The sequence below is a fragment of the Dunckerocampus dactyliophorus genome, chromosome 5 (assembly GCF_027744805.1).
Source record: "Dunckerocampus dactyliophorus isolate RoL2022-P2 chromosome 5, RoL_Ddac_1.1, whole genome shotgun sequence".
Taxonomy (NCBI): domain Eukaryota; kingdom Metazoa; phylum Chordata; class Actinopteri; order Syngnathiformes; family Syngnathidae; genus Dunckerocampus; species Dunckerocampus dactyliophorus.
In genome coordinates, this window is record NC_072823.1 from 17,607,455 (window position 1) to 17,633,349 (window position 25,895).

General features: G+C 40.3%; 1 protein-coding gene across 8 annotated transcripts; it reads left to right on the forward strand.

Annotated features, from left to right (window-relative positions):
* The first annotated feature begins 579 nt into the window (after nt 1-579).
* ppp6r2b (protein phosphatase 6, regulatory subunit 2b) lies at nt 580-22,880 on the forward strand. 8 transcript variants are annotated; one of them, XM_054776446.1, is made up of 25 exons: nt 581-1,119; nt 2,667-2,822; nt 2,909-3,007; nt 3,189-3,375; nt 5,648-5,785; nt 5,863-5,928; nt 6,044-6,156; nt 6,269-6,382; nt 6,478-6,598; nt 7,660-7,821; nt 7,921-8,139; nt 8,215-8,279; nt 8,387-8,502; nt 8,592-8,677; nt 8,772-8,852; nt 8,925-9,022; nt 9,096-9,153; nt 10,065-10,189; nt 10,270-10,439; nt 10,526-10,679; nt 11,277-11,356; nt 11,474-11,684; nt 14,635-14,764; nt 17,171-17,209; nt 17,730-18,129. In XM_054776446.1, the coding sequence occupies exons 2-23, from the start codon at nt 2,677-2,679 to the stop codon at nt 14,762-14,764; spliced, it is 2,739 nt and encodes a 912-aa protein (XP_054632421.1). In that variant the 5' UTR covers nt 581-1,119; nt 2,667-2,676; the 3' UTR covers nt 17,171-17,209; nt 17,730-18,129. The 8 variants fall into 8 exon arrangements, with proteins under 8 accessions (XP_054632416.1, XP_054632421.1, XP_054632419.1 ...); XM_054776444.1 differs by having other exon boundaries at nt 14,635-14,760; XM_054776441.1 differs by lacking the exons at nt 17,171-17,209; nt 17,730-18,129 and adding an exon at nt 16,287-17,131 and having other exon boundaries at nt 580-1,119; nt 14,635-14,760.
* Nucleotides 22,881-25,895: the final 3,015 nt, after the last annotated feature.

Below are 25,895 nucleotides of genomic sequence, written 5' to 3' on the forward strand. Positions count from 1 at the left end.
ACAAGATCCCTCCCCTCTTCTGACGTAGACATCCGCAAACCAGAGCAGTCGCATTTTCAGGGGAATCTTCACGAACTTCATACTGGCCATAATTAGGTTTTATTATTAGGCATACGTTTAATGACGTGATCTTTGTGACATTTTAATGACCAATTCCTGAAATGCAGAGAAGAATCTCGAGTTAGTGTCAGAGGAGAGCAACGCATTAGTGATGTATTTGGCTTCTAAAATCAATTTAGTGATAGTCTACAGAATGTTTTAAAATTGTTCATATCTTTAATACCTTTAATAATGTATAACTGCCTTCCGTTCACATCTTTAATACCTTTAATAATGTATAACTTCCTTCCCTATACTAAAAGGAACTCTTCCCATTCTTACATGTGTTCTATTAGAATTGTACAAAATAAAATTAAACCAAATCAATTAAAAAACGGGTGATATAGCTTTCAATGAGATCGTAGAAAATGTTCAAGTGTATTATCTTATTTCTATTGTATATGTATTTAGTCGATTTGCACATTTTGTACACGTCCCTAAACGTTTGAGGGTGAGAATAGAATGACACTCCCTAAATAATCCAACAGTAGCTATAGAAACCGAAGCAAATTAATTGGAATAGAGAAATATTTAGAGTCGAACCAGTGTAGTGCACTTTATTATTTGTTGTTTTTAATTTGAATTTGTATGTACATATTGTATGTACATATTAATGTGCAGGTTTCTGGACAGCATCTGTTCAGGTGACAGCAAAAAAAAAATGTCATCGAGCTGATGGTTACACTGCTTGACGGACAGCCGAACTTATGGACTGCGTTATTATCTTATCCGCCATTTTGATCGTCAAATATGTCCGATACTCGTCGCTCGCCTGTTTAAGTGTATTCATTCGGCCAGTGTCGGTGTGACAGTGCGGCTTATCAGAGCACTGTGCTGCTGCAAAGCAAACTGCGGGGAGTCGATGACATTGCTAGCGGCAAAGGCTAGCTAGCTCGAAGCTAACAACGCAGTCAGGAATAGAATAGACCGCTATGGGCCTCCTGATGGCTCGCTGACAGAGCGTAAGTCGCCCAGTTACCGTCCAGCTAGACGCAGAACGAGGAGCATGACGTCTGAAAGGTAAACCTTCACTTGCCACCTTAAAAAATTAAGTGGAAGACGTGACGCTAAGATAAAGGGGCTGAACAACGAGGGCATCGTTCCATTTAGCCGTGACGAACCGTGCTAGCTTAAACCAAGCACCGGCTCCTAAATGGTTTGCTAATGGCTCGCTACATGTTAAATAAAACAGTGCTTACTTTACAATGTATATGGAAGATAAACGCCACCCTCGCCAGTGGAAATCATATTAAATTTCATTTCGACCAGAGATGAGCCAATTTGATGCACATTGCTGTTAATTAAACGATTGGCTAATTAAGCTTGAGTCATGGCTGCGTTAGAACCGCAACATCAGTGGTTCCTACCGGATGACACAAGAGGCCTGTCAAACACAAATTCTTTTATATTTATTTCACACCTATATATTTGTAAACCATGGAATCGGTAAATAAAAACAGAGCTCCCGACCATGCATGTGAATACTCCACATGTACAGTAATGGATGGACACACAGACAATGCCTGTTTGGACCAAGTAAACACATTATTTCCTTGTTCCGTGTGCAAACAATACGTCGTAGCATTTTCAACAGGGAGGCCAAGTTGCAAAGATGGATTGCTGCGTGCACTTCATTAGTTCCACTAGCACAAGACAATAACATGCAATACAGTGACAAATCATAGTGACTTTCTAATATTTTGCCCCTTGTAATAGGTAAAGACAATAGGAGAAACACCTGATTTTGATGCAGTGCACTACAAACTACAGCCAATATAATAAACATTGTCACATGAATACTTTTCTGATGGTATCAATCATTGTGGTGGATGGATGGATGATGATATGGCAGACACCAGAGGTTAGACGTAAATCATATTTACTCACGGTACTGTAATTTGTTATTTTGTAATGTGTGTATTTGTACTCTTTAAACTTGTACTTTGCTACATGTTACATGTTAGTAATGAATGATGGGCAGAACAACCACCTGCTGGTAAATTCTGTATGGAGTTGATTTAGGATTTGGTTGACTGATTTTTTTTGTTTTTTTTGCACTTTAATTCATAAAGGTGTTGCTTGTTTAAAGAACACTTGGTTTGAGACTTGTACCACCTTTGCTTTTTTTGCTCTACATGGGAGACTCACTGTTAGTAGATTTTTAGACCTGTACTTGAACAAGACTACAATATTTCAGTACATGTTCCACCTCTGGAAGACGCAAATCGGCGTATGTGAAATGGGGTTCTCTGATTTATTATGGCTTGCACAGAGTGCTGTGTGTAAATCAATTCAAAGCATGCAGCACATCCAATGGATGATTACAATTATCTATCGAAAGGTCTTTGCACCGCCTTGCGATTGGCTGGTGACCAGTCGAGGGTGTACCCCGCCTCTCGCCCGAAATCAGCTGGGATAGGCTCCAGCATACCCCCGCGACCCTATTTAGGATAAGCGGCATAGAAAATGGATGGATGGAAGATCTTTGCACTACCTACCTTTTGTGTTAAACGAATCAGTCATCAGTTGGTTTAATACTAAGCGCAACGCCTCTTTTGCCACTACAGCTAAGTGCATATGCCTCTGACGTCAGCCATGTTTTGGAAGTTTGACCTACACACAGCTTCTCATCTGGAGGCTTTGCTGGACAAGGAGGATGTCACGCTTACCGAGCTTATGGATGAGGACGATGTGCTGCAGGAGTGCAAGGCTCAGAACAGGAGGTTTGTTGATATGATTATTTCATACATCTATGTCAATATGGCGTTTCTCATTTGTAACTGACTTTTCTTCTTATGTCATTGTATAGACTTCTCTTATTCCTGTGCCAGGACCAGTGCATGCAGGAACTGGTCCGGAAGATTACTACTGAGCCCCCTGCTGGCATAGAGGAGACAAAGCGGTTTAAGTACGTGCCTTTTTTGCTGATGGACTACATACAGTGTATCTGAGAGTCTGCAAGCCATTTTATAGCTGCAGCTGTTTTTTGTTTTTTTTTTAATAAAAAAACATTTGCATGGTTACATAAATGTAAATTCCTTTTGTATTCCTCTTGAGCTTACTGCCAGGTGTACTCACGTGATTCACAGGTATTCAAATATAGCATGTGAGCTATTGACAAGCGATGTGGGCGTGATCAACGACAAGCTGGGTAATGAGGAGCCTCTTCTGGAAACCCTGTACGCCTTCCTGGAGCAGCCCTCTCCTCTTAACCCCCTACTGGCGTCCTTCTTTAGCAAGACAATTGGGAACCTCATTGCACGCAAGACTGAGCAGGTAACACGTGTCACAAATTACCCATTACAGAGACGTACAGTCAAACTTGTCTATAGCGGCCACTAAAGGGAAACAGCAAAAGTGGCCGCTATAGGCAGGTGGCCGTTATAGACAGGTTGGTGGCCATTTTGAATTTGTGCGTACACATATTAACATGTCTGTGATTAGAAGCTTGTTGTGTTTGCAGATACATATAATTATACTGTTACATGTTGACCAGTAGAGGGCACTGTGGGACTGCGGATAAAAGTTGTAAAGAACAACTAGGCTTGTTATTCTACACCACCCACAGAACAAAGCTGTGCTACAATATATACGGCAGAGTGTCATTACAGCTTTAGTTCATCAGGAAGTGACGGGAAGTGACAGTGCGACGTCACGAGGAGGAGAGCTAGGCTGAGTGCTAGCTGTGAGTGTCGAGAGAGTTGGGAAGTGTGTGGATGTTGGCGTGGATGTAAAGTCCTGCAGTGTTCTCCGCTGTTAATAAAGCGATTAAAGTTCATCAGCGACGTGAGTCTTTCCTTCCCCACAACAAGGGGCATTACAGTATTGACCAGTGCACATTGTCTCACACCAGGAAATAAACAGTGTCACTGTCTGCAACAAGCTCCAAAGAAGACGGCTTTTTTTTTTATGTCGAACAACTGACAGTTTGTGTTGATCTTGTGAATGATTGTGACTGAGCTGGGACTCAGTAATTAAAGTCTACACACGACGGCTTCATTGATTAAAAAACAAAACTTTTTCGTGCATGAAGCTTCTGCTTGAGTCGGTATTTTGGCCGCTATGTGCGGTCAGATATTGACCAAGTGATACAAAATGGGTGGCCGATGGCCGCATTAGACAGGTGACCGCTATACACAGGGTCTATAACACGAAAATTTTCTGCGGGGGATTTTTCAGTGGCCGCTATAGGCAGGTTTGACTGTACCTCCTTTTAGTTTAAAAATCTGTTTTGTTGCAGACATTTTCGTCATCATTATTTCGTAATTTAGCTGCAGTAGCTTCTAAAAGTCTTGAGAAGAAGTCAGTGGCTAATTTCATTCTCTCAGTCTCCACTCAAAGCTCACAAGTGTCATATAGTCCAACACAAAGATTCTAGGATGCTGGTTGTCCTCCAATTTGTTCATACTTCAAAACAAATTTTCCCATAAGAAATAATGTAATTTGAATAATCTGTTCCAGTCTCGACCTGTTGCCATCATAAAACCTTAATGACTTGTACAGGCAACGGTTGGAATAACATTTTAACATTAACTGTCACATAAGTGTAAAAATAAGTTAACCAATGTATAATAAAACTACTCACCCTTTGATGATTTGTGACATCGGTGTAGCGTCTCAGGAAGTATAGTGGACCATATTGCCAACGTGCGCATTTTTCGTACATGGCACGCATTTTGACACGTGAGCACGCTTATATGCTTCGAGGCTGTCCAGGTACGCACTTTGTTGCTTTCGTCGGTTTCAGTTTCGAGTTCAGTCTTTGCATGTAAAGTGCACCTCCAAAAAAATCCTCAAGCTATGACGACACGAACTGTTAAGGCTGTGATTGGTTGGCTTGTGGTACATTTCTGTATTTGTGGACAGCCTATGTCAGTGAATGGTTTCTTTGATTTCGGATCTGCATTTACAGTTAAAATGACTGCGTGAAAGCATTGACTCGTTCCAGCTGCAAAAACACTCCTCTCTTTAACTACCATCATTAGCTGTCTGTGTGCGAAGCTAACAAGCTAAATAGTCAACGAGAAACGTGGTTGCTCACAGAGTTGAGTCACGTCACATGCTCAACCCATGGGTGTCCATAGTGCCGCCTGTGGCTCGTTTGTTCAAAAATAGGAAAAATAGAGCAAAAGACGTTATGTAATGAAAACATAAGTTCTGTTTATTAATAACAAATATTTGCACAAAGCTTTTGTCTTTATATTTCAAATGTTTTAGTCTTTTTACACAATGAAAAAATCTAAATCTCACATTACACATTGAATTTATTCAATGTTAGCAGGTATGATATTGTACTGAGCAGCCTAGGCAAAAATGTATTTACCACATTATCACTACAGCACAATAAATTATATTTCTGGTTCTGTGGTTATCTTATTCTCGTCTGTGGCGATGTAACAAAAAAAATCCAAAGATACGCAAAACACACTGTTTCCAAATTGTACAACCTTTAGGATGTTACAATACAGAGGCTCAGCAGTGTGGTGTTTTTTGTGTGTGTGTAACTTACACATGTAGATCTTAATAGCCTTACCCTTGTTCTGTTCAGGTGATTAGTTTCCTGCGGGGGAAGGAGGGATTCCTCTCCTTAGTTCTGAAGCACATTGATACGTCAGCTATGATGGATGTCCTTCTACGGCTTATCAGCTGCGTGGAGCCGCCCCCTCTTCGACTGGAGACTCTCGCTGTATGAGACAAACACACATTTAGACTTTTGACACAAATGTACTGAAATGATGTGCTGTACCGTGTGTTTGCTTACAGTGGTTGAATGAAGAGAAGTTGGCCCAAAGACTCATAGAGATCATTCATCCGGAGAGGGATGAAGAGGTAGAAGCAAATTATTGTAATTCACTAGAAACTCCCCACAATGGTGAGCGCTATCACCCATCTAGAACTGGAATGTGCAATGCTGACTGTGGTCATCTGTTTTCTTTCTGTCAAGAGGCAGTCCAATGCATCTCAGACTTTGTGCGACATCATTCGTTTAAGCAGAGACCAGGCCAATCAGCTGCAAGAGATGTCCCAGCCTGACCCTTTGCTGACTGTGCTGGAATCGTACGTCATACTGCCAACACACACACACACACACACACACACACACACACACACACACACACATACATGTTGGTGTTGTTTTAACAGGATTCTAAAATAATGTCGTTCACAGGCAGGAGTGTGTGGAGCAGCTGCTGCGGAACATGTTCTCAGGAGACAGAACAGAGAGCTGCATCGTAAATGGGATTCAGGTTTTGCTCACATTATTGGAAATCAGGAGGCCTGTGTGAGTTGACTGCACACCTTTCTGAAAAGATGTAACCTTCCATTTGCTCAATTTGAACATTGTATCTGTTCATGCTTTATTTTTGTTATGGACAGTGTGGATGGTGTAATGGATGCCCAGGGTTTTGAGAGAAGTTACACCATTAACAGCAGCATTCTGTTGGCCATTCAGCCACACTTGGTACACTTCCACCAGCTACTCTTGGAGCCCCCCAAGGTACGCAACCAAGATGAATGAAATAATTTTGAGGGCCTAGTGCAGGGGTCGGCAACCTTTATCATCAAAAGAGCCATTTTGCTTCCTCTTCCAGAAAAAAAATAGTTGGGTGCCGCAAAACATTACACGGCTTATAAACTTGTAAAACTTAACAAGTGCGCTTACATGTGTTGGACTACTCTGAAATAATTTCAACAGGTAACTCTGTAAGTCTTTCTGAGTGGTTGCCATATTTGTGTAAAATTAAAACAAAACGTAGCCAACATAAAGTCTATTAGAGTTCACATATCAGTGTTGTTTGTGCATTACCGTTTACGCCTGAGTTGAAATGTCATGAATAACTATTCTATTGGTCTTGTCCTGGACTGTCTCTGCAAAGAGAGGCATTCTATAATTTTCTGAACATTTTCCTGCTTATTTTTTAATTCAGAGAATAGATCTGCTGATATTTTTATGAAAAATTCTTTCATGTATTCTTTATCTGTGAATGGCTTCCCCCTTCTTCCCATCTCAGTGTTGCCAAATTGGCCATTTTCTCACTAAATCTGGCAACTTTCCAAAATAGCTAAGGCGCGCTTCTCGTTATAAAACTATATTGCTATGTTCTCACTCCTGCGCAGTAACTTGCTTCAGACTCAACTCAAAACTCCCTCACCTTATTTTCTCTCCCGCGCAGTGAGACTCACTGCATACACTTGCCTACCTCCCCTTCCTTGCTCATCCAATCAGCAGTTAGAACGCAGTCTAGATGCATTCACTGACTTGCGGTGAGTCGGATATTTCACTTCCTTTTGAAAATGCACGTCCACTACTTCGGTTAAAAAAAATCACCGCGCTTGGCGAGGGGAGCCGTAGATTGCAGACCTCTGGCCTAGTGAGAACATACAAAGCATGTTGTAGATTTTAAAGTTTCGTAAACTTCGTCTGCCTTTAAGATACAACTGCTTACTACTTTTGTTGTGCCTGTGTGTGTGTGTGTGTGTGTGTGTGTGTGTGTGTGTGTGTGTGTGTGTATATATGTATGTATGTATGTATGTATATGTATACATATCTATGTATAGCGAAGTCGTATGCTGACGACTTTGGGTGTGATAGAGGAACCTTTAGGGAACACGCGGCTACATGTAGCCAGACTGGTGGCCTCTCTGCTATACACCAGCTCTGCCAGCCATGCGGTCATAGCACAGGAACTTTGCAGACTCAATACAGTGGATCTGCTTTTGGTGAGGTTAAACCACACATGGACGTTTTCATTGTACAGTACAGTATTTCTTAAAAATGACCCTTCAAATGTCCCTTTGGCCCGTGACATTTTCTTTCAGAACTTGTTCTTCAAGTACACATGGAACAACTTCCTGCATCTGCAAGTGGAGCTTATTGTTGCAGCCATCCTGCGGCCCTGTGCCCATGAAATGAGACTTCAGCCAGGCGTGGGATCCCAGGACAAGACCAAGTCTCCTCAGGATGCATCGCCGGAGCAGGCTTTAATGGAAACTCCAGTCACCCCCGAAAATGCTGCACATAATTTATTGGTGACTCACGTGGGTATCCTTCACATACTGAAGGCTAACAGTGGAAGTTTCTGATGATTGACTTCCCCACTTTTTTTTCTCAAGTTGTTTCAGCATTGCCGCCTTGTTCAGAGGATTTTAGTTGCCTGGGAAGAGAATGATAAAACACAGTAAGCAATTTAGAGACTATGGCAAGAGGCTTGTTTTTGTTTATAGGCATGAGAAGATGAGCTAATAGTGGGAAATGTTTTTTTTTTTTTTTTTTTTTTTTTGTTAGGTTAGAAGGTGGTATGAGGAGAGGCTACATGGGGCATCTAACCAGGATCGCCAACACTGTGGTCCACAATCTGGAGAAAGGCCCGGTTCACACACAGATTAGTAATCTTATCAGTGGTATGTGTGCAGAGTAACGCATTCACACATGACAGACTATGGATGGAAGGAAGACGTTCACCCTGCTGTAATATCCCCTGATGCTGTAGAGCTACCAGATGACTGCAGAGGGCGCTGGGAGGCTTTTGTGGACCAGACGTTGTCGGAGACCAACAGGAGAAACACCTTAGATTTGGTAAATATTCAGACATGCATTACATAATTTCATACATGTCAGTTTCAATTATACACAAACCCTAAACTTTCTATTTGTATGTTTGCATGTTTAGGTTGGCAGTGGGAATCCACATCCTTCCTCAGAGGATGATATGATGGAGAGCCCCTTCCCAAAAGAACTGTCACTGCAGCAGGTATCGGCACACGCATCAAATATTAAGACTCTGCGATGGAGCCTTCTGATTCAACTTTGTGCTTTGCTTTAGGCTTTTTCAGACTACCAGATTCAGCAGATGACAGCGAACTTTGTGGATCAGTTTGGTTTTAACGACGAAGAGTTCACCGATCATGATGACAGCATCGGGTATGTATACCAATATGCCTGTGTGTGTGTTATTCTAGCTATGTTGACTAAGTGAACCCTTCTCTTGTTGTAGGGCAACGTTTGATCGAATAGCAGAAATCAATATCAACATTGATGTCGGCCAAGACAGTGTAAGTTTACACATTTGTCTGAGGAAGCTACTTCTGTGTACCTTTTTGGCAATGTGAATGTATTTTACTGATTATTAGTTGGTAATAGAATAATATGGAGAAACACAAAAGTCTTTTCAGTAATCCCTTGTTTATCGTGGTTAATTGGTTCCAGACCCGACTGCGACTTTTCGCAAAGTAGGATTCAATATTAATAAACGGAATGTTTTCGTAGTTAGAGCATAGAAAACCTGTTTATGACTTTGTAAATATAATGTTTAGAGTTATTAAAGCCCTCTAGACATGAAATACCACCCCTATATTCACCTTTACACTCATTACCCAATATAGTAGATTCTGTATAATCAGATAAAATAAACCATTTAAGACGTAAATAAGGCTCATGTGTGTTTCAATAAATGTCTTCCGGACGTGTGACTGCTTGTATCAGAATGCCATTATCAGGGATTTTAGATGCACGCCAGATATCAATATCGGATCAAGGCACCCCTAATTTTAGTTCATTTACACATTTCTATGCTTGAAAATGCTTAATTTAGTTAAAATAATACAAATATAATAATAATAACAATAATACCAAAATACAGTAACATTTGCTTAAATAGGCATATGTTTTGACGAATAATAGGCCGTATTCAACCACGAAACAGCATTATTTATTAATATATTTTTGAAAAACCTTGCTGCAGTTGAAGTGTATATCACACTTCTGCCTGGCAGAGTAAATCTGTTGAGCACTTGAGGGCATTTAGATCTACAAATCTATCTGCCTTAAAGGCTGGACAGGACAGGGGTAAAAAAAAAAAAACAAAAACAAAAAAAAAACAACCTTGCTGCAAAATTTGAACCGCAAAGTGGAGAGGGACAACTGAAGAGGAATGCTGCTATATAATGACATATTTACCTTGAAGGCCAATACAGCTGTGTTTGACGCCTGTGCCAAGGAAAGGATTCAGCCCTTTGATGATGATGATGAAGAGGACATCTGGGAGGAAAAAGAGATCAACTATGCAACACAAACCAAGTCGAGGAACAGGTTTGCAGACTTGCTCATTTCAGTCTTAAAATCATCCAGACTGGTGATGTATAAAGATGAATTTGATCTGCCCATTCAAGATTTGGTGGGTCGCAGGCAGCCCAAGGCCAAGCGGCAGCTAAAACCTGTGATAGGTCAGCTACTGCTGCCACACAGGCCTCTGACAACGCAGCAGGCTCTGACTCAGATGAAGGCGAGGAGCTGAAAGATGACCTTGACCCTTTCTCTAGCCAGACAGAATCCACAAAGAGTGAGTAAATGACAATCATACCATTGTTTTGCCTTTTCTGAGGGAATGACAGGTTTTGACCACTATGCTGCTGCATTGTTCCTCAGACTCTGGAGGTTGGATTGCAGACTTTGGCGAGGTAAACTCAAAGGCTCCTGCAGCAGGCGTTGGTTTTGCAGCGTGGGACAATCCCCAAACAGTGGCTACAGAGACAGAGGAGAAGGGCTGGGCCAAGTTCACTGACTTCCAACCTTTCTGCTGGTGAGTCTGCAGAATGTCTAAACAGACATAGCAATACTATCTTGACTGGAAAATCTAAAAATGTCTTGATGCTGTTTCAAAAAGTAGTAGAGTGCAGCCAGCATGAGTTTGACCTCAAAACTTCAACCTCAGACACTAAATACAGTGTCAAACTTTAGCAATGTGCTGTTAGTGGCATTCACCAGGGCCAGAACAAAGCCAGGGCGACATTCCAATAGAAAACCATTAAATGTGCCGAGTGAATTTATTTCTCAGTCAGATGGACAAAGTTGAGTCCTGGCATTCAGTGCAAATGAATGAATAATGGCACATCATCCCAGTTTTAGCATCACATTCATTCTGGTACATTTGGCACTTTTGGATCGTTCATAATAATGGTGAGGGTGCCCAAAATCAAGTTACGTGGAGTCTTCGCTTGTCATCGATGGCAGCCACTCAACTTTTTGGATCACACTTTATATCGGAAATTAAATTCAGAGTTTGGAATTCAAGGAATGTGACCTTCCTGCCTTGCACCCATATTGTTCAAGTATGTCTGTAGTGCTTTGGCTGCAGCGCATTTATTTCTCACATTTCTGACTCAATATTTATCTCTAGTTCTGAAACAGGCCCCCGATGTACTTCCCCAGTGGACTCTGATCACAGTGGACCTAACAACACCAAACCAAACCAGAATCGTAAGTTGGAGCAATATTTGTTTTTGAACCCTACAACATTTAAGCATTTAGCAGCTTTAAATGTTTACTACTGCATAGCATCAAAATCTGATGATCTTATCCCCTGCATCCCTCTAGCCTGTGTGTGGACTGTGTGCGGCGCGCGGAAAGCTCCACTGGTGGCATCAGACAGCTCCTCCTCCAGCAGCTCTGAAACCGACGAAGAAGAAAGCAAGACTGAGTCAACGTCCACTGAGACGGTAACCACGGAGACCATCAACACAGGTGCTGGCAAGGAGACCATCCGGCTCACCATGGATGCTAAGAATGAGCGGGCTGTGTTCACCAGGTACAGTACACATAGAATCATAGAAAAAAGCATTGGTTCAAGCACCAACAGTGGGTACAAAAAAGTAAAAAGGCTAGATTTTTAATGTAGGGAGAAAAAAAATACTGTTAACACTTAAATAACTGTGCAATGCAGTTGAAAACATAAGTAAAATATATTATATTTGGTAAATTCCTGCAAGGTTAATGGTGCATGTTGCTAGGCAGCCTGTGTTCACGTTGTTGTGTTTGTACTCTTTACCATGGCTTTGAGTGTGATTGATTTACTTCTGAATATAAAAAGGTATTAAAACCTATGCTGCAGTTTTATTTTTTTCTTTCCTTTTCTAAAGGATTTCAGTTTTTTTAACTGCACTGTATAGGTATGGTTTAACACTATTCTAAAAACATTTTTTTTTTTTTTTTTTTTTTAAATGGCATCTTAAAATAGTTTTCCACTGTGCATACAGTGGAACCTCAACTGTCGAACGCCTTAAAGCTCGTAAAATTTGGTGTTCGACCAAAATTTGGCGGAAAAATATGCCGTCCATGTCTTAAACTGTCATAATGCATGACGTCATCATATCACGCGAGCCATCTGCGCACCTCACTAGACCTCATTTCAGCCACCATCAAAGGATTAACTTTGCGTGTGTGTTTTGTTTGTTCTTTGGCTGTTTGCGACACTTTTTTTCTGAAAGAAGGACCATTCCCAACAAGGGGTGTTAAGAGAAGAGCGTGAGATGAAGAAAAAGAAGAATATGCACTGCAAGTTACCGTGAAGTTGAAAGCAGAAAGACTCTTCCAAGTACTTTTGTCCAGCGTTACAGAGTTTTTCCATTGCCATCGGAGATGATCACCAGTAGTCATGTGAATGACTGTGCAGCAGTGCTGCTTCTGTTAAGAGATGTTTAGTGCTGTTACTGGTTTTATTTTGGTAAGTTTTCTACTACTTCCTGTTTTTGTTCCCATTCCGACTGGCTTGATAGGACCCTTAGCCGGTATCGAGCAGCTTTTTGTTTACAAAGGACTTTGATTTGGATAATTCTGTGACTGGTGTTGTGTTTTTGAGTTCTGTCTGTTTGTGCTGTTTGAGGCACTGAGTGAAGATGTAGACTGCTACGTTAGCTCCTCTTGCTAGCTGTTGACTGGTTAGCTGCGAGTGTGTTGTATGTGTGTGTTGTTGAAATGTTTTACATTACATTAGTGGTTAATTTCATTTTATGCGTGTGTGATAGCTGAAAAAATATATATGCATCAGCAACACCCCTCCTCATTCGTCATTAAAGTTAAGCGAGTGTTTACAGTGTTGTTGTTTTGTTTGTTTTTTTATTTATGCTTCTACTTGTATGTCAGTTAATAATGTTAAAATGTAACTTAAACCATGTCTGTACAGTTAATAAAGGATTTAAGATGGCGACATTTTGGAGTCTGGAACGAATTATTCAAACATGTTTGAAAATGCGAACAAAACAGAGGTCATCCAGCGTCACGGAATGGATTTTGTTCGACTTTGGAGGTTCCACTGTAATAGGACCCTGTGCTGCACTGTATCATTCTCTATTATCCGTATTTGTCTCTGCTGCTCACATAGACCGTCCCTCCTTTTATCCCTCAAAGCTGCCCCCCTCTATGTTGCTGTTCTGATATCACCCCCTTCCTGTCTCTTCCCACCTGTCTCATCTCCCCCTCAGAGTATTCAGACCAGCTACTAGACGGTATGTGAAGTGTGCAATGATTTCCTGAAGTTTTATGCAAAAGAAAATGCCGTCCATCACAACAACAACAAAAAATATGTCCCACGTGTTTTGGTTTGCTTGTTGCCTTGTACGGGAAGCGTGCAACAATCCCTTGTCATCATTCAGGACAAGACTAAAGCCCGTTTTCCACTGCACTGTACCTATTCGGGTTGCACGGATGTACTCTGCGTCTAATATTCTCAGTTTTGCGTGGTTTTCCAATACAAAGCCCTACAGAGAGACACAAGTAACAACAAAGCAAGAGAATGACTTTTTTTATATTTTAACGGCATGAAACTGGATGAATTGTATCTGTAGCAAGGATGGCGGGATCAAGAAAACAAATCTGTGGATTATAATAAACCAACATCCAGAGTGGGACCAGACAGGGTAAGCTAACATTAGCATGTGTTTATTTTTTTGTCATTTCTCGCAATGTATCCTCAAATGTTCTTGCTTTTATTTTTGAATATTTGGCGAACAGTATCGATTTGGCATGCTTGGAACCCCGACTGACCAGCTACAATTTGTACCACATACCTGCATTTGCCAATGGAAACGCATCAATAGCGGGTGCAGCCGTGGTGAGGCGGGTTGTTACCGTGCAGTGGAAAAGGTGCTTAATCCATTAATGGACTGCACTAACTCAAAAATGACTTTACTTACTAGTCCTTGTACCCAATACAAGCCTCTTTGTATCAATTGCAGTGTGCACTTGCTAACTGAAAAATAGCACAAAGTGTATCTCATATGTTTGGGGTTTCTAATAATTACATATCCAGTGACTCCTTTTGTTTTTCTTGCAGTGTAACAACCAGCTAATGTTAAGTGTTGCGACCGTCATCGTCTCTGTGTACTGAGCAAGCGAACGAACAAGCGGACAGTGAAAAAAGTTTTTCTTTTTTTGTTTGTTTGTTTGTTTTTTTTATAGCGCACCAACACTAACAGTATGTCACATTGCATGCATTTGAGCAACCCTATTTATTTCAGTGTTCCTATGAATCAATGCACAAGCACGCAAACTACTAACAAATTGTTACCCAGAAAGCATGTATTTGCCATAACGATTGATGGAGAAGTTGGGAATACTGTGTGCCTTAATAGGGATAGTGTGCAGCCTTGTTGGTGTTTGGGATAGCAAATAACAAAGTTTAACAGGAACTACAACTGATGTTTGTTTGCTTATTGTTCACATTTGTCCACTTTGCAAAGAACACTGTTTTTGTTTTGCAGCCAAGCAGATAAGATGGCAGCTGAGGATAAAGGGAAGGGAAATGAGGTGGACACTGGACATGGTAGAAAATACGGAGACTGTCCAGACCCAGCTTCCACCAGTACCACTCAGCAGTCGGTCACACAGTAAGTAAGTGTACCTATGATTACAATGATTGTCTGTCTGAGAAAGGAGCATAAGTGGCAAATGTTGAAATTGAATCACGAAGTGCCTTATTTCTGCATGTTCTGGCTATTTATTATTTACTCATCTGCAGAGGGTTCCAGGGACCATCTCGGGGTAAAGTGTTTATTAGGGGCATGGTGAAGAAATTGTATAATACAGTACATGTACTTATCAATATGGGATATTATAAATATTTGTATTACACAGAGGTTACACTAGTCCTTCCATTTTGTGTGTCAGCCCATCATGTAAAACCCTTTCTGCCCTTTTTCAGTTAGAAAGAGGGCAGGGGCCACAAGAACGAGATGAGACGAGATTTAAACATTCATTTTATGAAAAGTACAATGAAAAAATGACTTGACCCCTATGTCACTAAATGCAGGTGCGTTTTGAAATGTTTATTGTCCCACACGTTGACGCTAAACGATATTACTGCCAACATTATTTTGAGACCAAATAAACCACTATTATGATAGCAATAATATTAATATCATAATCGGCCCACCAATATTATCAGCCCGATATTGGCATAAAAATGTGATATCGGTATCGGATTTTTTCCCGATAATGAAAACCGATTTTTGAAAATGCTGATTAGATAGACATTTTAATGTTCACATGACCAGGATGACACCACAGTTTGTTCACATACAATACAAGCCCACCTCCTTTGCGCTTTCCACAGGCTCTTGTGTTCCTGTCCACTCTGACTGCCCTGAAGTCGGCTCGCTCCCCATATTAGCATCTGGGACGCTAGCACAAATAAGCTGCACTCCCTGACGGTCTTGACGTTCTTGCAAGCTCGTCAATCTTGCTCGGTAGTGAATTCAAATTTCTCATGATAATGGAAGGAACCCAAGGATAGAATCTCCACTTCCTTGCTAGCCGCTTGACTTTCAACTTAGCACCGACTCTGCTGCCTCCATATCAATGGGTAGACAGGGAATCACACCGGGACGTCGCTCTCATGGCACATAAAAAAACATGCTTGAATGAACAAACAGAGCTGCTTGAAAGGCAGACACTTGTGGCTGTGGTGTTAATTCCACGACAGGAGATATGTTACACATATTGGTAATTGACGGTTGGACAATATTGGGGGGAAAAAAGAGATACATACTTTATTAATCTCTGAGAGAAATTCACATTTCCAGCAGCTCTGCAAAAATGTTATAATGAAGTTAATCACAAAATAAAACAACCAAGGCAAGATATGAGAGATGAGGAAAAATTAAAAAATAGAATAAGAATGAATAAATAAAGAAATATGGAACAGATCATGTCAAGTTTGTAATGCAATAATCCATAATAAATAATACATAATAAGGTAATAAGTCTAGTCCTGTTACACATATTGGTATCTGTATCGGTTATATCAGAATTGGAAATTGAGAGTTGGACATTATCGGCAAATCGATTATCGGCAAAAAAGCCAATATTAGACACACCTAATCATCCATTTTTCTATACCGCTTCTCCTCTTTAGGGTTGCGGGGGCATGCTGGAGCCTATCCCAGCTGACTTCGGGCAACAGGCGGGGTACACCCTGGACTGGTCATCAGCCAATCGCAGGGCACCTTAATGAAATATTTAATTTAATATGTCATCTTTCACTCTGTAAAGTTGTGGAATTGGTGTTTGTGACATGTATTTCCTCACAGACAATTCGTACTATCTGTCAAACGTTTGGAGCATTTCTTTCTCAATAGGGGTGTCAGTATTAATAGTTCCAGCTTGTATCTGAACAATTGTCCATTTACATTAGGGCTGTCCTTTTAATATTTATAATAAAAAAACCCAACAATTTATAATTTAAAAAACAACAACGTTATACATAAGGTTGGGGTTGGGTTGCATTGTGGAGGGGTTTATGCAGCTTAAGACCCGGTGGTACTGAGCCTGTGTGGCGGATACTTTACCTTTGTTGACCGCTTATATTTAATTACCGAACAAATGTATGACGCAAGAAACACTTCCTTTCTTTCACTCTTAATGCGCACCCCTACTTGCTAAATATAGTGACCATGTCCCTGTTCTCACTGTTTACCACCCCTAGTAAATAGTATAGCAAGAGTAACATTTCACAAGTTGTTGTGAGTTAAATGGAGTGACTTAAATCAACAAATACTTAAATGAAATTCACTTCTAACTCATTGACTGCCCAGAAAAATGTGTTATCATGACAGGCCTATTCCTAGTTTAAATGCTTACAATGTAAGTGTTGTCTAACTTCATTTTTGCATTTCTGCCAGTTGTCACATATCAGATATTTTTAGCTGCAGGCTGAAATGCTGTTTTTACTACTTCTTGTCATTAGCCAGTAACTCTGTTTTGACCTCATAAAATCTGTCCTTTGTCATGAACTTGCAGAGAGAAGCTGCCCTCCACCAATGGACCGGCCTAACCACGGTACAGGCACACACACTCGCTCACTGTCGGACCATTCAAAGTGCAGCCACGCATTCTTTGATTCCTGTTAGCCCCTTCTGCCATCGTTTTTGTATGTTTTGAGAGAAGTTGAGGTCAAACAGCACCAGACAGTCTGCAACATACTTCCATTCACTGAACTGCACGTCAAAAGCCAAATGAAGTTACACATTAATGGTCTGCCCACTGGAAAAACAACACTGTCAGGAGCAAATTAAGGCAAATTCTGTACATGAGTCTGAGCCTTGTACTGTATTAAACACAGCTTCAGAGCATTTGACTGTTGATAGCAAATAAACAATCGACAAAACTATAGCGGCCATCTTGACTCTTAAGCATTTCAATTTGCATGCCATGCAAACACTTTAAACACAGACTTGTTTTGAACACACACATACTCACAGACACACTTTATTCATGGCCAACTGGCCGTATTGCCACTTCCTCCTTCGACCTCTGACAGATTCCTCAAGTGTAGAAATGTGTGTTTTTGTCTGTATAGATGGTGTGTGTGGGAGCTCTGTCCGACGTGCAGAGTGAAATCTCAGGTCAAAGGAGACATGCAGATGCAAAGAAAGCACATCTGTGTAACACACACACACACAGAACATTTCACACACGCACACACACGCATACATGCTTTTAAGAAAATTACAAAAAAAAGAGAAAATCTCCAAAAAGACACAAACATGTGCATGTTCCCCTTCCTTGGAGCTGTGTCAATATAATATTGTGAAATTTGCACCTGTATTAGGTTGTGGCTAATCTTGGTAATATACTGTACATGTATACTAATATATATATATATATATATGTATATATATATGTGTATATATATATATGTATATATATATATATGTATATGTGTATATATATATATATATGTGTATATATATATATATATGTGTATATATATATATATATATATATATATATGTGTATATATATATATATATGTGTATATATATATATATGTGTGTGTGTGTATGAACATTATATCTATTTTTGGAACAAATCCAATATACGAAATGTTGTTTTGAATGAGTGTGTTGTGTTGAAATGAGGCAATAATATTTCGGTTAAAAGCATCAGTTCCTGTGTGTGTGTGTGTGTGTGTGTGTGTGTGTGTGTGTGTGGATAGTCTTCCATATCACTTTGTTAATCAGTTTTTAGCTCACTGGGCCGTCAGCTGAATCAGTGAGAAACTCTATAAAAAGATCATAAATATTTTTTCCAAGCTCTATAATTGGCCGAATTGCCTTCTGATAGGAAATGAAAAATTACGCATCTTCATGTTTGCTTCATCTGCAACATTTTACTCCTACTCGGCCTTTTCTTGAGATTTTCTCATCAACATGGTACTTACACTTTATAATAGAGGAAAAAAGGACTGATAATACTGTACATCAAGAAAATGGTTGAATATTTGGGTTAACCCTGAGCTGCAGTAGTGGAAGTGGCGCTTTATCTTTTCACTCATCTCTCTTCATGCGTCTGAGGGCAGGCGGTGACTTTAGTTACATATATGCCTTTATCTGTGGAACTATTTGCATAGATTTGGAGTGTTTCACAAGCACTTTCTGAAGAAAGACGCACTTACTGGCTTGATTTGAATCTCATGTACATGTCTCCCTCCACACACTCCCAATGCTTTCTGCCAGTCTTCCCATCAGTCTCTTTAGTAAGTTTCTAGGGGCGTAACGGTACGGCATCCTCACGGTTTGGTTAATTTTCGTTACAGTAGGGGTACAAAATACAAACCATACAGCTTCTTAGCTAATAAACAAAACTACTGAATAAAACAATGTATAAATACGATATACTATATCGCAATTTTCAAGGTTTGTTTTAAGTGAAACAATGCAGGTAAGTACAACAGAAAGAGTTTGCACAGTGTGAGTGATTCTATTTTTAGTATATGGAAGTTCCTTATCGGCTGAAAGTGCAGCATTAATAGTTCCAGCTTGCAGCAGAACAATGCCATCTCACTGCTTTTGTCTTATGTACGTACTTGTCTTTGTTTGTTTACTCAAGGCTGTCCAAACTTTTTCGACCGAGGGTTGCATACTGAATGCGCAGGGCCACTTTGAGGCTTTTTCTCATTACATAATGCTTTTGTGCTATATTTTTTCCATTGCTGCTGGGTTATTTTAAACAAAAAGGAACTGCGATCCCTGCAGCGCACTTTGAACAACCATGGTTAGGCCTGTCACGATAATCGATAAATTGATTAATTGAACGATTTATAAAAAAAAAAAAAAAAAGATAATTTTGCCGACCTCGGTAAATTGACATGTGCATGTATGTGTGTTTGTTTTCCTCATGTCTTCTTACCACACAGGCTGGATGACAGGATGGTTCACTCTGCATGTCTATGTGCATTGGTTCTTTAGTGGAATGAACTGAGAGTGAACCCTCCTGTCAGCCATTCAGCCTCTTTGTCCCAGTACGTGGAGGCGGGGCTACTACTAAGCGGATTCACAGACAAGAGTGCTAGCAGCAAGTTAGCAAGCAAGCACTAATATGAATGAAGGCACAAAAAACTGAATGCCACTGCCCCAGTGCGGATGTGAAGCAGAGCCTTAGACCCGACAGTCAACGCTTACTGAGCCAATTGGTTGGCAAAGTAAATATAAACAAAACAGCGCAAAATGGTGCACGCTCACAGACAGCGTCGCTCGCTGCATTGCAAAAGAGGTGCAACCTCTCAATACCGTTGAAAATCCAACATTTCGGCAAATGTTATAAACTTTTGACAGACGGTACGAATTGCCCGGGAGAAGGTACATGTACTGTACATGTCACAAACAGTAGTTCCTGAACTATTTAACTGAGTGAAAGAAGACCTGCTGAAGAAACATGCATTTTACTCCGCCACCACAGATACAGTATGTGGTCCAGCTCCAATATGACCCCCTACATTAGTTTAAAGAGAGTTCGGATTTTTTGACATGAAGTTGTATGGCATCGATTTACCCCGCTCTGGTCAGATTTCGGTGATGAAGAAAGTACACTCAACAAAAATATAAACGCAACACTTTTGCTCCCATTTTTATGAGATGAACTCAGAGATCAAAAATTTTTTCTACATACACAATATCACCATTTCTCTCAAATATTGTTCATTTTTATTGTTTCATTTTTTTTTTATTGTGGGGTGGGCCGTCTGGGGACTCAGTCAGTACCTGGTGTGACCACCATGTGCCTCATGCAGTGCAACACATCTCCTTCGCATAGAGTTGATCAAGTTGTCGATTGTGGCCATTGGAATGTTGGTCCACTCCTACTCAATAGCTGTGTAAAGTTGCTGCATATTGGCGAGAACTGGTACACGCTGTCGTATACGCTCATCCAGAGCATCCCAAACATGCTCAATGGGTGACATGTCCGCTGAGAATGCTGGCCATGCAAAAACTGGGAAGTTTTCAGCTTCCAAGAATTGTGTACAGATCCTTGCAACATGGGGCTGTGCATTATCCTGCTGCAACATGAGGTGATGGATGTTCTGCCAAATTTTCTGAAACGCCTTTGGAGACGGCTTATGGTAGAGAAAAGAACATTCAACACACGAGCAACAGCTCTGGTTGACATTCCTGCTGAACACATACTGAGTGGCATTACCGCCAGTGTGTTTATCCCATACACATGAATGCACAGGTGACAGTGCGCAGGGATATGGCGGGAGACAAATATAACACCGAGTGTTTTGTGAGGTCTAATTTTTTTTTTTTTTTTGAGGAGGCATTTTTGTGATGCAAATGTACAGTATTTCTCTTTTGAACGCATATTGTTTTGAGAAGCCAAACTCTTTACTTAAATGGCCCCAGCAACTAAGCAGAACTCTGTTCATCACCGAAATCCGACCAAAACTGGACTTAGGAGACAAAGTGGGGGGTAAGTCGCTGTTAAGTGACTTTACTACTGATGGGGATCTCATACAACTTCATGTCAAAAAATCAGTTTAACAATACACTACATAACTTGTGTGTGTTTTTTATTAGAGTAGTTGTTTTTTTTTCTTAACATGTCTATTGTTTGTTTTGGTTATGATTGTGATTTTTTTATTGAAGTGCAATTTTTTGCTAAAAGAGACAGTCCATTTGATTTTCATTGAGTTTTTATTATATTATATTATTTTAATTAATTATGTTGTTTAATTTATTTAAAAGCGCTTGACATTCCAATTACATTGTTAAATAGTCTTGAGAAATTTAAGTTGATTGCTTTTGATATGAGGTACTCATTATTTTTGCCATATAATGGTATATATTTATATAAAAATGGTAAAAAATATTGTCAATATCTATTATCGACAATAATTTGTAGGACAATCATCGTCGAGCAAAATTTGTTATCGTGACAGGCCTACCCCTGGTTTACATATTTCACCGGAAAGGCAAAGTGGCAAATGACGTAAGCGTGTCTCTGGGCGCTTCTTCCTCGCACTATGACTAGTAATGACTCCCGCTAGTCAAAGACAAGCTTGCACACTTGTGGAGGTGATCTGCACGCTTCTACACTTCACCTTTCACTATGGTTTTTATGCATCCTCCCTGGGCTTGTGGATGTGCCCTGCATGTCTGGATCTCTGCTACCGCAGCGAATACTTTCTTTCATGACTGCTTGTATTTGATTACCAAGTAAATGCATGATGCAAGAAACACTTCCTGTCTTTCACTTTTGAAGTGTAATGCGTTGCAATTCGGTATGCCTCTGTACTAAACTGAAGGCTCCATACCGTTACACCTGTAAGTGGCCTCTGTTTTTTGTTTTAGACTAAATCTTCCTGGCGGCCATATTTTACAAAGAAATCAGGGTTTGAGGAGGAAAACAGGGCTGTTTCATGAATGAATACGTCATTCTCTTTCTTTGACATTTAGTGTGAGAGATTGGTGGGAGCTTGAATAGGCATGTGTAATGGCATGAGGTACAAAACATTTGCCTCTAAAAATGCCTTTGTGTGTTTGTATGTGCATCTTGCTGCCTGTCGCTCATTCCAAAGGTTCTGTGTATCACTGTGAACGTGTGGTAGAAAATAAAAGCTGTGTTGTAAAATGCCTTTTTTTGGTAATGCGAACTGATGCTGGTGTTTTTTTGTTTTTTATAGTGTTTCTTCCGTATGAAAATAATGTGTATGTTAATTGTTGTCACTTTAGCTTGTAAATTCATATATGGCCCTAATAAATATGTCAAACCCAGAAGAAATGGGAGTGTGTGGCCTACTGCAACACACGTGCACACACACAACAATAAACGTTCCCAGGATGTCAAGGGTTGTACAGTAACACACAAAGAGAAAGAAACAACAGCTCACACACATATACTGTATACTGTCTGATAGTGTAAAGGAGCTGTTCCTAGCGTTCCCCGCATTTTTCTTATATGGACATGTCAAATGGCAAAGACAAATATCCCTACAATAAAGGCGGGGATGTCAAAATTGATGCCACTTAAAGACAGAAAGACAAGAACTTACACATACAGACGAATACCATAAAAGGAGCACTTCCTAGTGTCGGTCTCCTGAAAGGGGTACCAGAGAGGATACCGTCACTTCAAGAGACATGACGCACAGACTATAGTGCAGGGGTCACCAACGTGGTGCCCACGGGCACCCCTCAGCCCCCTACGACCACATGAGGTTTTCAGTTAATAATGTGAGAACACTAGAAAGAAAAGTATTCTGAAACATAAAATGTGAGTTGTGGATACCAGCATTTTGTGAATGTTTTGGTAAAACAAGCATATTTGATCTGTTTAGGTTGAAATAAGGTATGAAAATCATTTCTACAAAAATGAGTAGCTCGTGGCCATTTTCATTTTCTAAAAGTAGCTCTTGCAAGAAAAAACGTTGGTGACCCCTGCTGTTGTGATTTCCAGCTTTAACCAAATAAAAATATACTGCAAACACGTTGAATAAACAGGGGAAACGGTGTGGGGTTTTTTTGTGTGTCTGTTATGTATAAAATACAATCTTGATGTCAATTTCATTCCATTTGCGAGATGTCATTTTGTGTCATGTAGAAGTATGTCACAAAGACGATGAAATAAGTAATACAAAATAGTGGAACTTACATTTCAGCTGCTGTGATTTCTGAAGTGTAACCGCTCATTGTGCACCAGATTAACAGATAAAAGATTACCTCATCATTTGATGTGGATGACAGGCAGTGTGCTAGCTTGAATTAACTTGACACCCAACAAAATATTAACACTAGCACTCAACACTGACATAACGTCATCAAAGCTCACCTTTATGCATTCACACTCAACATCAGCATTTGAAAACAACAGTGAATGGGAAAAGTATAAGTCTATTTGTGGTAGCATCGAACAAAGTTATACTTAAACTCTCCCTTTGTCTTGAGCACACAACTATGGTGCGTTCAAGGACTACTGGGAAACACTCGGCGAAACATAATGAAACAAAAGATTAACATGCAAAAACTATGCACGCCTAACAGTATATTATTTTACAATAAAATAACCCTTATTGAAACTGTTATATATTTACATATTTGATGTATTTTTTTTTTTATTATTGCTTCTGAAAATTCACCACTAAAATGACATGTTATGACTGTTGAAATCATATCATGGGATTTCATTTCAAGGCTACCAAAGAGGCCTTCCAGAAGCTAGGGACAGAAACAAGGTGGTTAGAGAAGACATCCACTTTCAGCCATAATCGTTGATGGTCACAGTTTGAACTATGTGACTATTTCATAGAAAATACATACTGTAGCATCTATAGCAGGATCGACACCTCGTGGCTCAGCCTCTTTGTTGTGGCTCCCTTCGTAATGCTTGAATATTTTTGAACACCGGAGTGGAGAAAATACACATTTTGAAAACTGAGAAATATACAACTTTCTGTAAGACCGTGAATGCATCAAAGCTGAATTCTGACTGGTGATTGGATGAGCGTGAGGAAGCCGCTGTTTGCCCGCCTGCGTTCGTTGAGACGTCACAGAGACGTCTCTTCCACGTGTGGTAAGCTAACCATTAATATATCCCCGCAAAAAAGAAACATCTCAGAAGAAAATAGCTTTTAATTCTGCACGGACAGATTCCTTTGTCTTCTCTGCCAGCGATGCTGGCTTGCCTGTATGCTTGATATGCTTGATACGAGAAACAACAAAAACATTGAAAGACATTTTCAAAACCAGTACACAATTTATTCTGTATAATTTTCCAGTTGAACTCTGTGAGTAACAGGCAACAACAAGCGCTAACAACACAATGACAAACACTGTGCAGCCAACGATGAGATCCCGTTGGTACGTATTTACTTACACAGCCAATCAACTCATTAACTGCGCGTTACGTGGTGCAGCAGAGTTAAGAGAGCTAATTGCTGCTTGCTAGCAGCACCGCATCCACTCACCAAGCCTAAGTTAAATAAAGAGTCTTTTACGATGGACTGGCTGTCGGAGTATCAAAATCTCAACCACAAAAAACAACCAGCTTCTGGTCACTTTGGTATCACTCGGGCAAACTCGATGTAACGCTTCCTGTATCCAGCAAGTCCGGTCATCAAAATAACAGCATGCCGGTACCACATACACCGTTAGGCTACACATTCAGTCCACACTTTTCACTCAGAAAACTGGCAGGCTACTTTGCCTTTGCAGCATGTTTTTCAGAGCTGCTCTTTCTCATTCGAAGAAAAAGTCTCACCCAGATTCAAATTGTGTTCCTACATATTCCGACAGCCAGTCCACCTTAAAAGAACTTTTTGTACTTTAGCTTGCTGTGTGGATGTGGTACTGCCCGTTCATTTCACCATGTTATGGGGTTAGCAAGCAGCATTTGTCTCTCTTAACTCCGCTGCACCAGTAGCTATACGCTAACCTGTAAAACAGCGGCATGTACTACGTAATGCACTGTTAATGAATCGATTGGCACAAACAGGGATCTCATCATTGGCTGGTCAGTGTTTGTCATTGTGTTGTTCCCGTTTGTTGTTGCCTGTCACAGAGTTTCATTGCAGAATGGTACAGAATAAATTATGTACTTACTTTTACAGTTTAGGTTGGATTTTATTTTGTGCACTGCAAGGATTTGATGTGCGCTGAGAACACAAGATCAGCTTAGAGGGGACGTTAATCACAAGTGAAACAAACTATCATCCACAGAGTTACTTTTTACATCCAGCCAGGTAGAAGATGCTCTGCTTGTAGCGGGCATATACACGCTCACGTCACCATGACGACACACACACATGCAAAAGCACAAGCAAGGAGGATACGCAATGCGGTTCAATGTACCCAAATACAGTAGACGCCCCTACAACATAAATAATCTGTTCCGAGAACCTTTATATAATAGGGTTTTTATGTTATACGAAGCGTAAAATACATGTAAATAGCTTAATCCGTTCCAAGATCTTCCCAAACTCACCCTTTAACACTTCAAAATATTCAAAGTCCACCAAATATGGTGGGAAAATATAAGAAAACGTTAGCATAAACATAGTAGAGTAACATTCCAATATAAAATAAGGTAATAAATAAGATTACTGTAAATGAATAAAACTGAAAAACAAAAACAATCTTACAGTTCACGAGATGTCTTGAGCAGGAGCACACAAGTGGAGGCAGGAAGGAGGAGGAGGAGGAGGACTAGCCTTAAAGAGTCTAAGAGTCATCTGGTCTCAGAGACAAAC

Coding starts and splice junctions, on each gene's coding strand:
- ppp6r2b (XM_054776441.1), top strand. CDS start 2,677: ATGCCTCTGACGTCAGCCATGTTTTGGAAGTTTGACCTACACACAGCT. Junction 6,599..7,659: donor TACTCTTGGAGCCCCCCAAG/GTACGCAACCAA, acceptor ATCTATGTATAG/CGAAGTCGTATGCTGACGAC. Junction 10,190..10,269: donor CAAACCAAGTCGAGGAACAG/GTTTGCAGACTT, acceptor TGCCCATTCAAG/ATTTGGTGGGTCGCAGGCAG.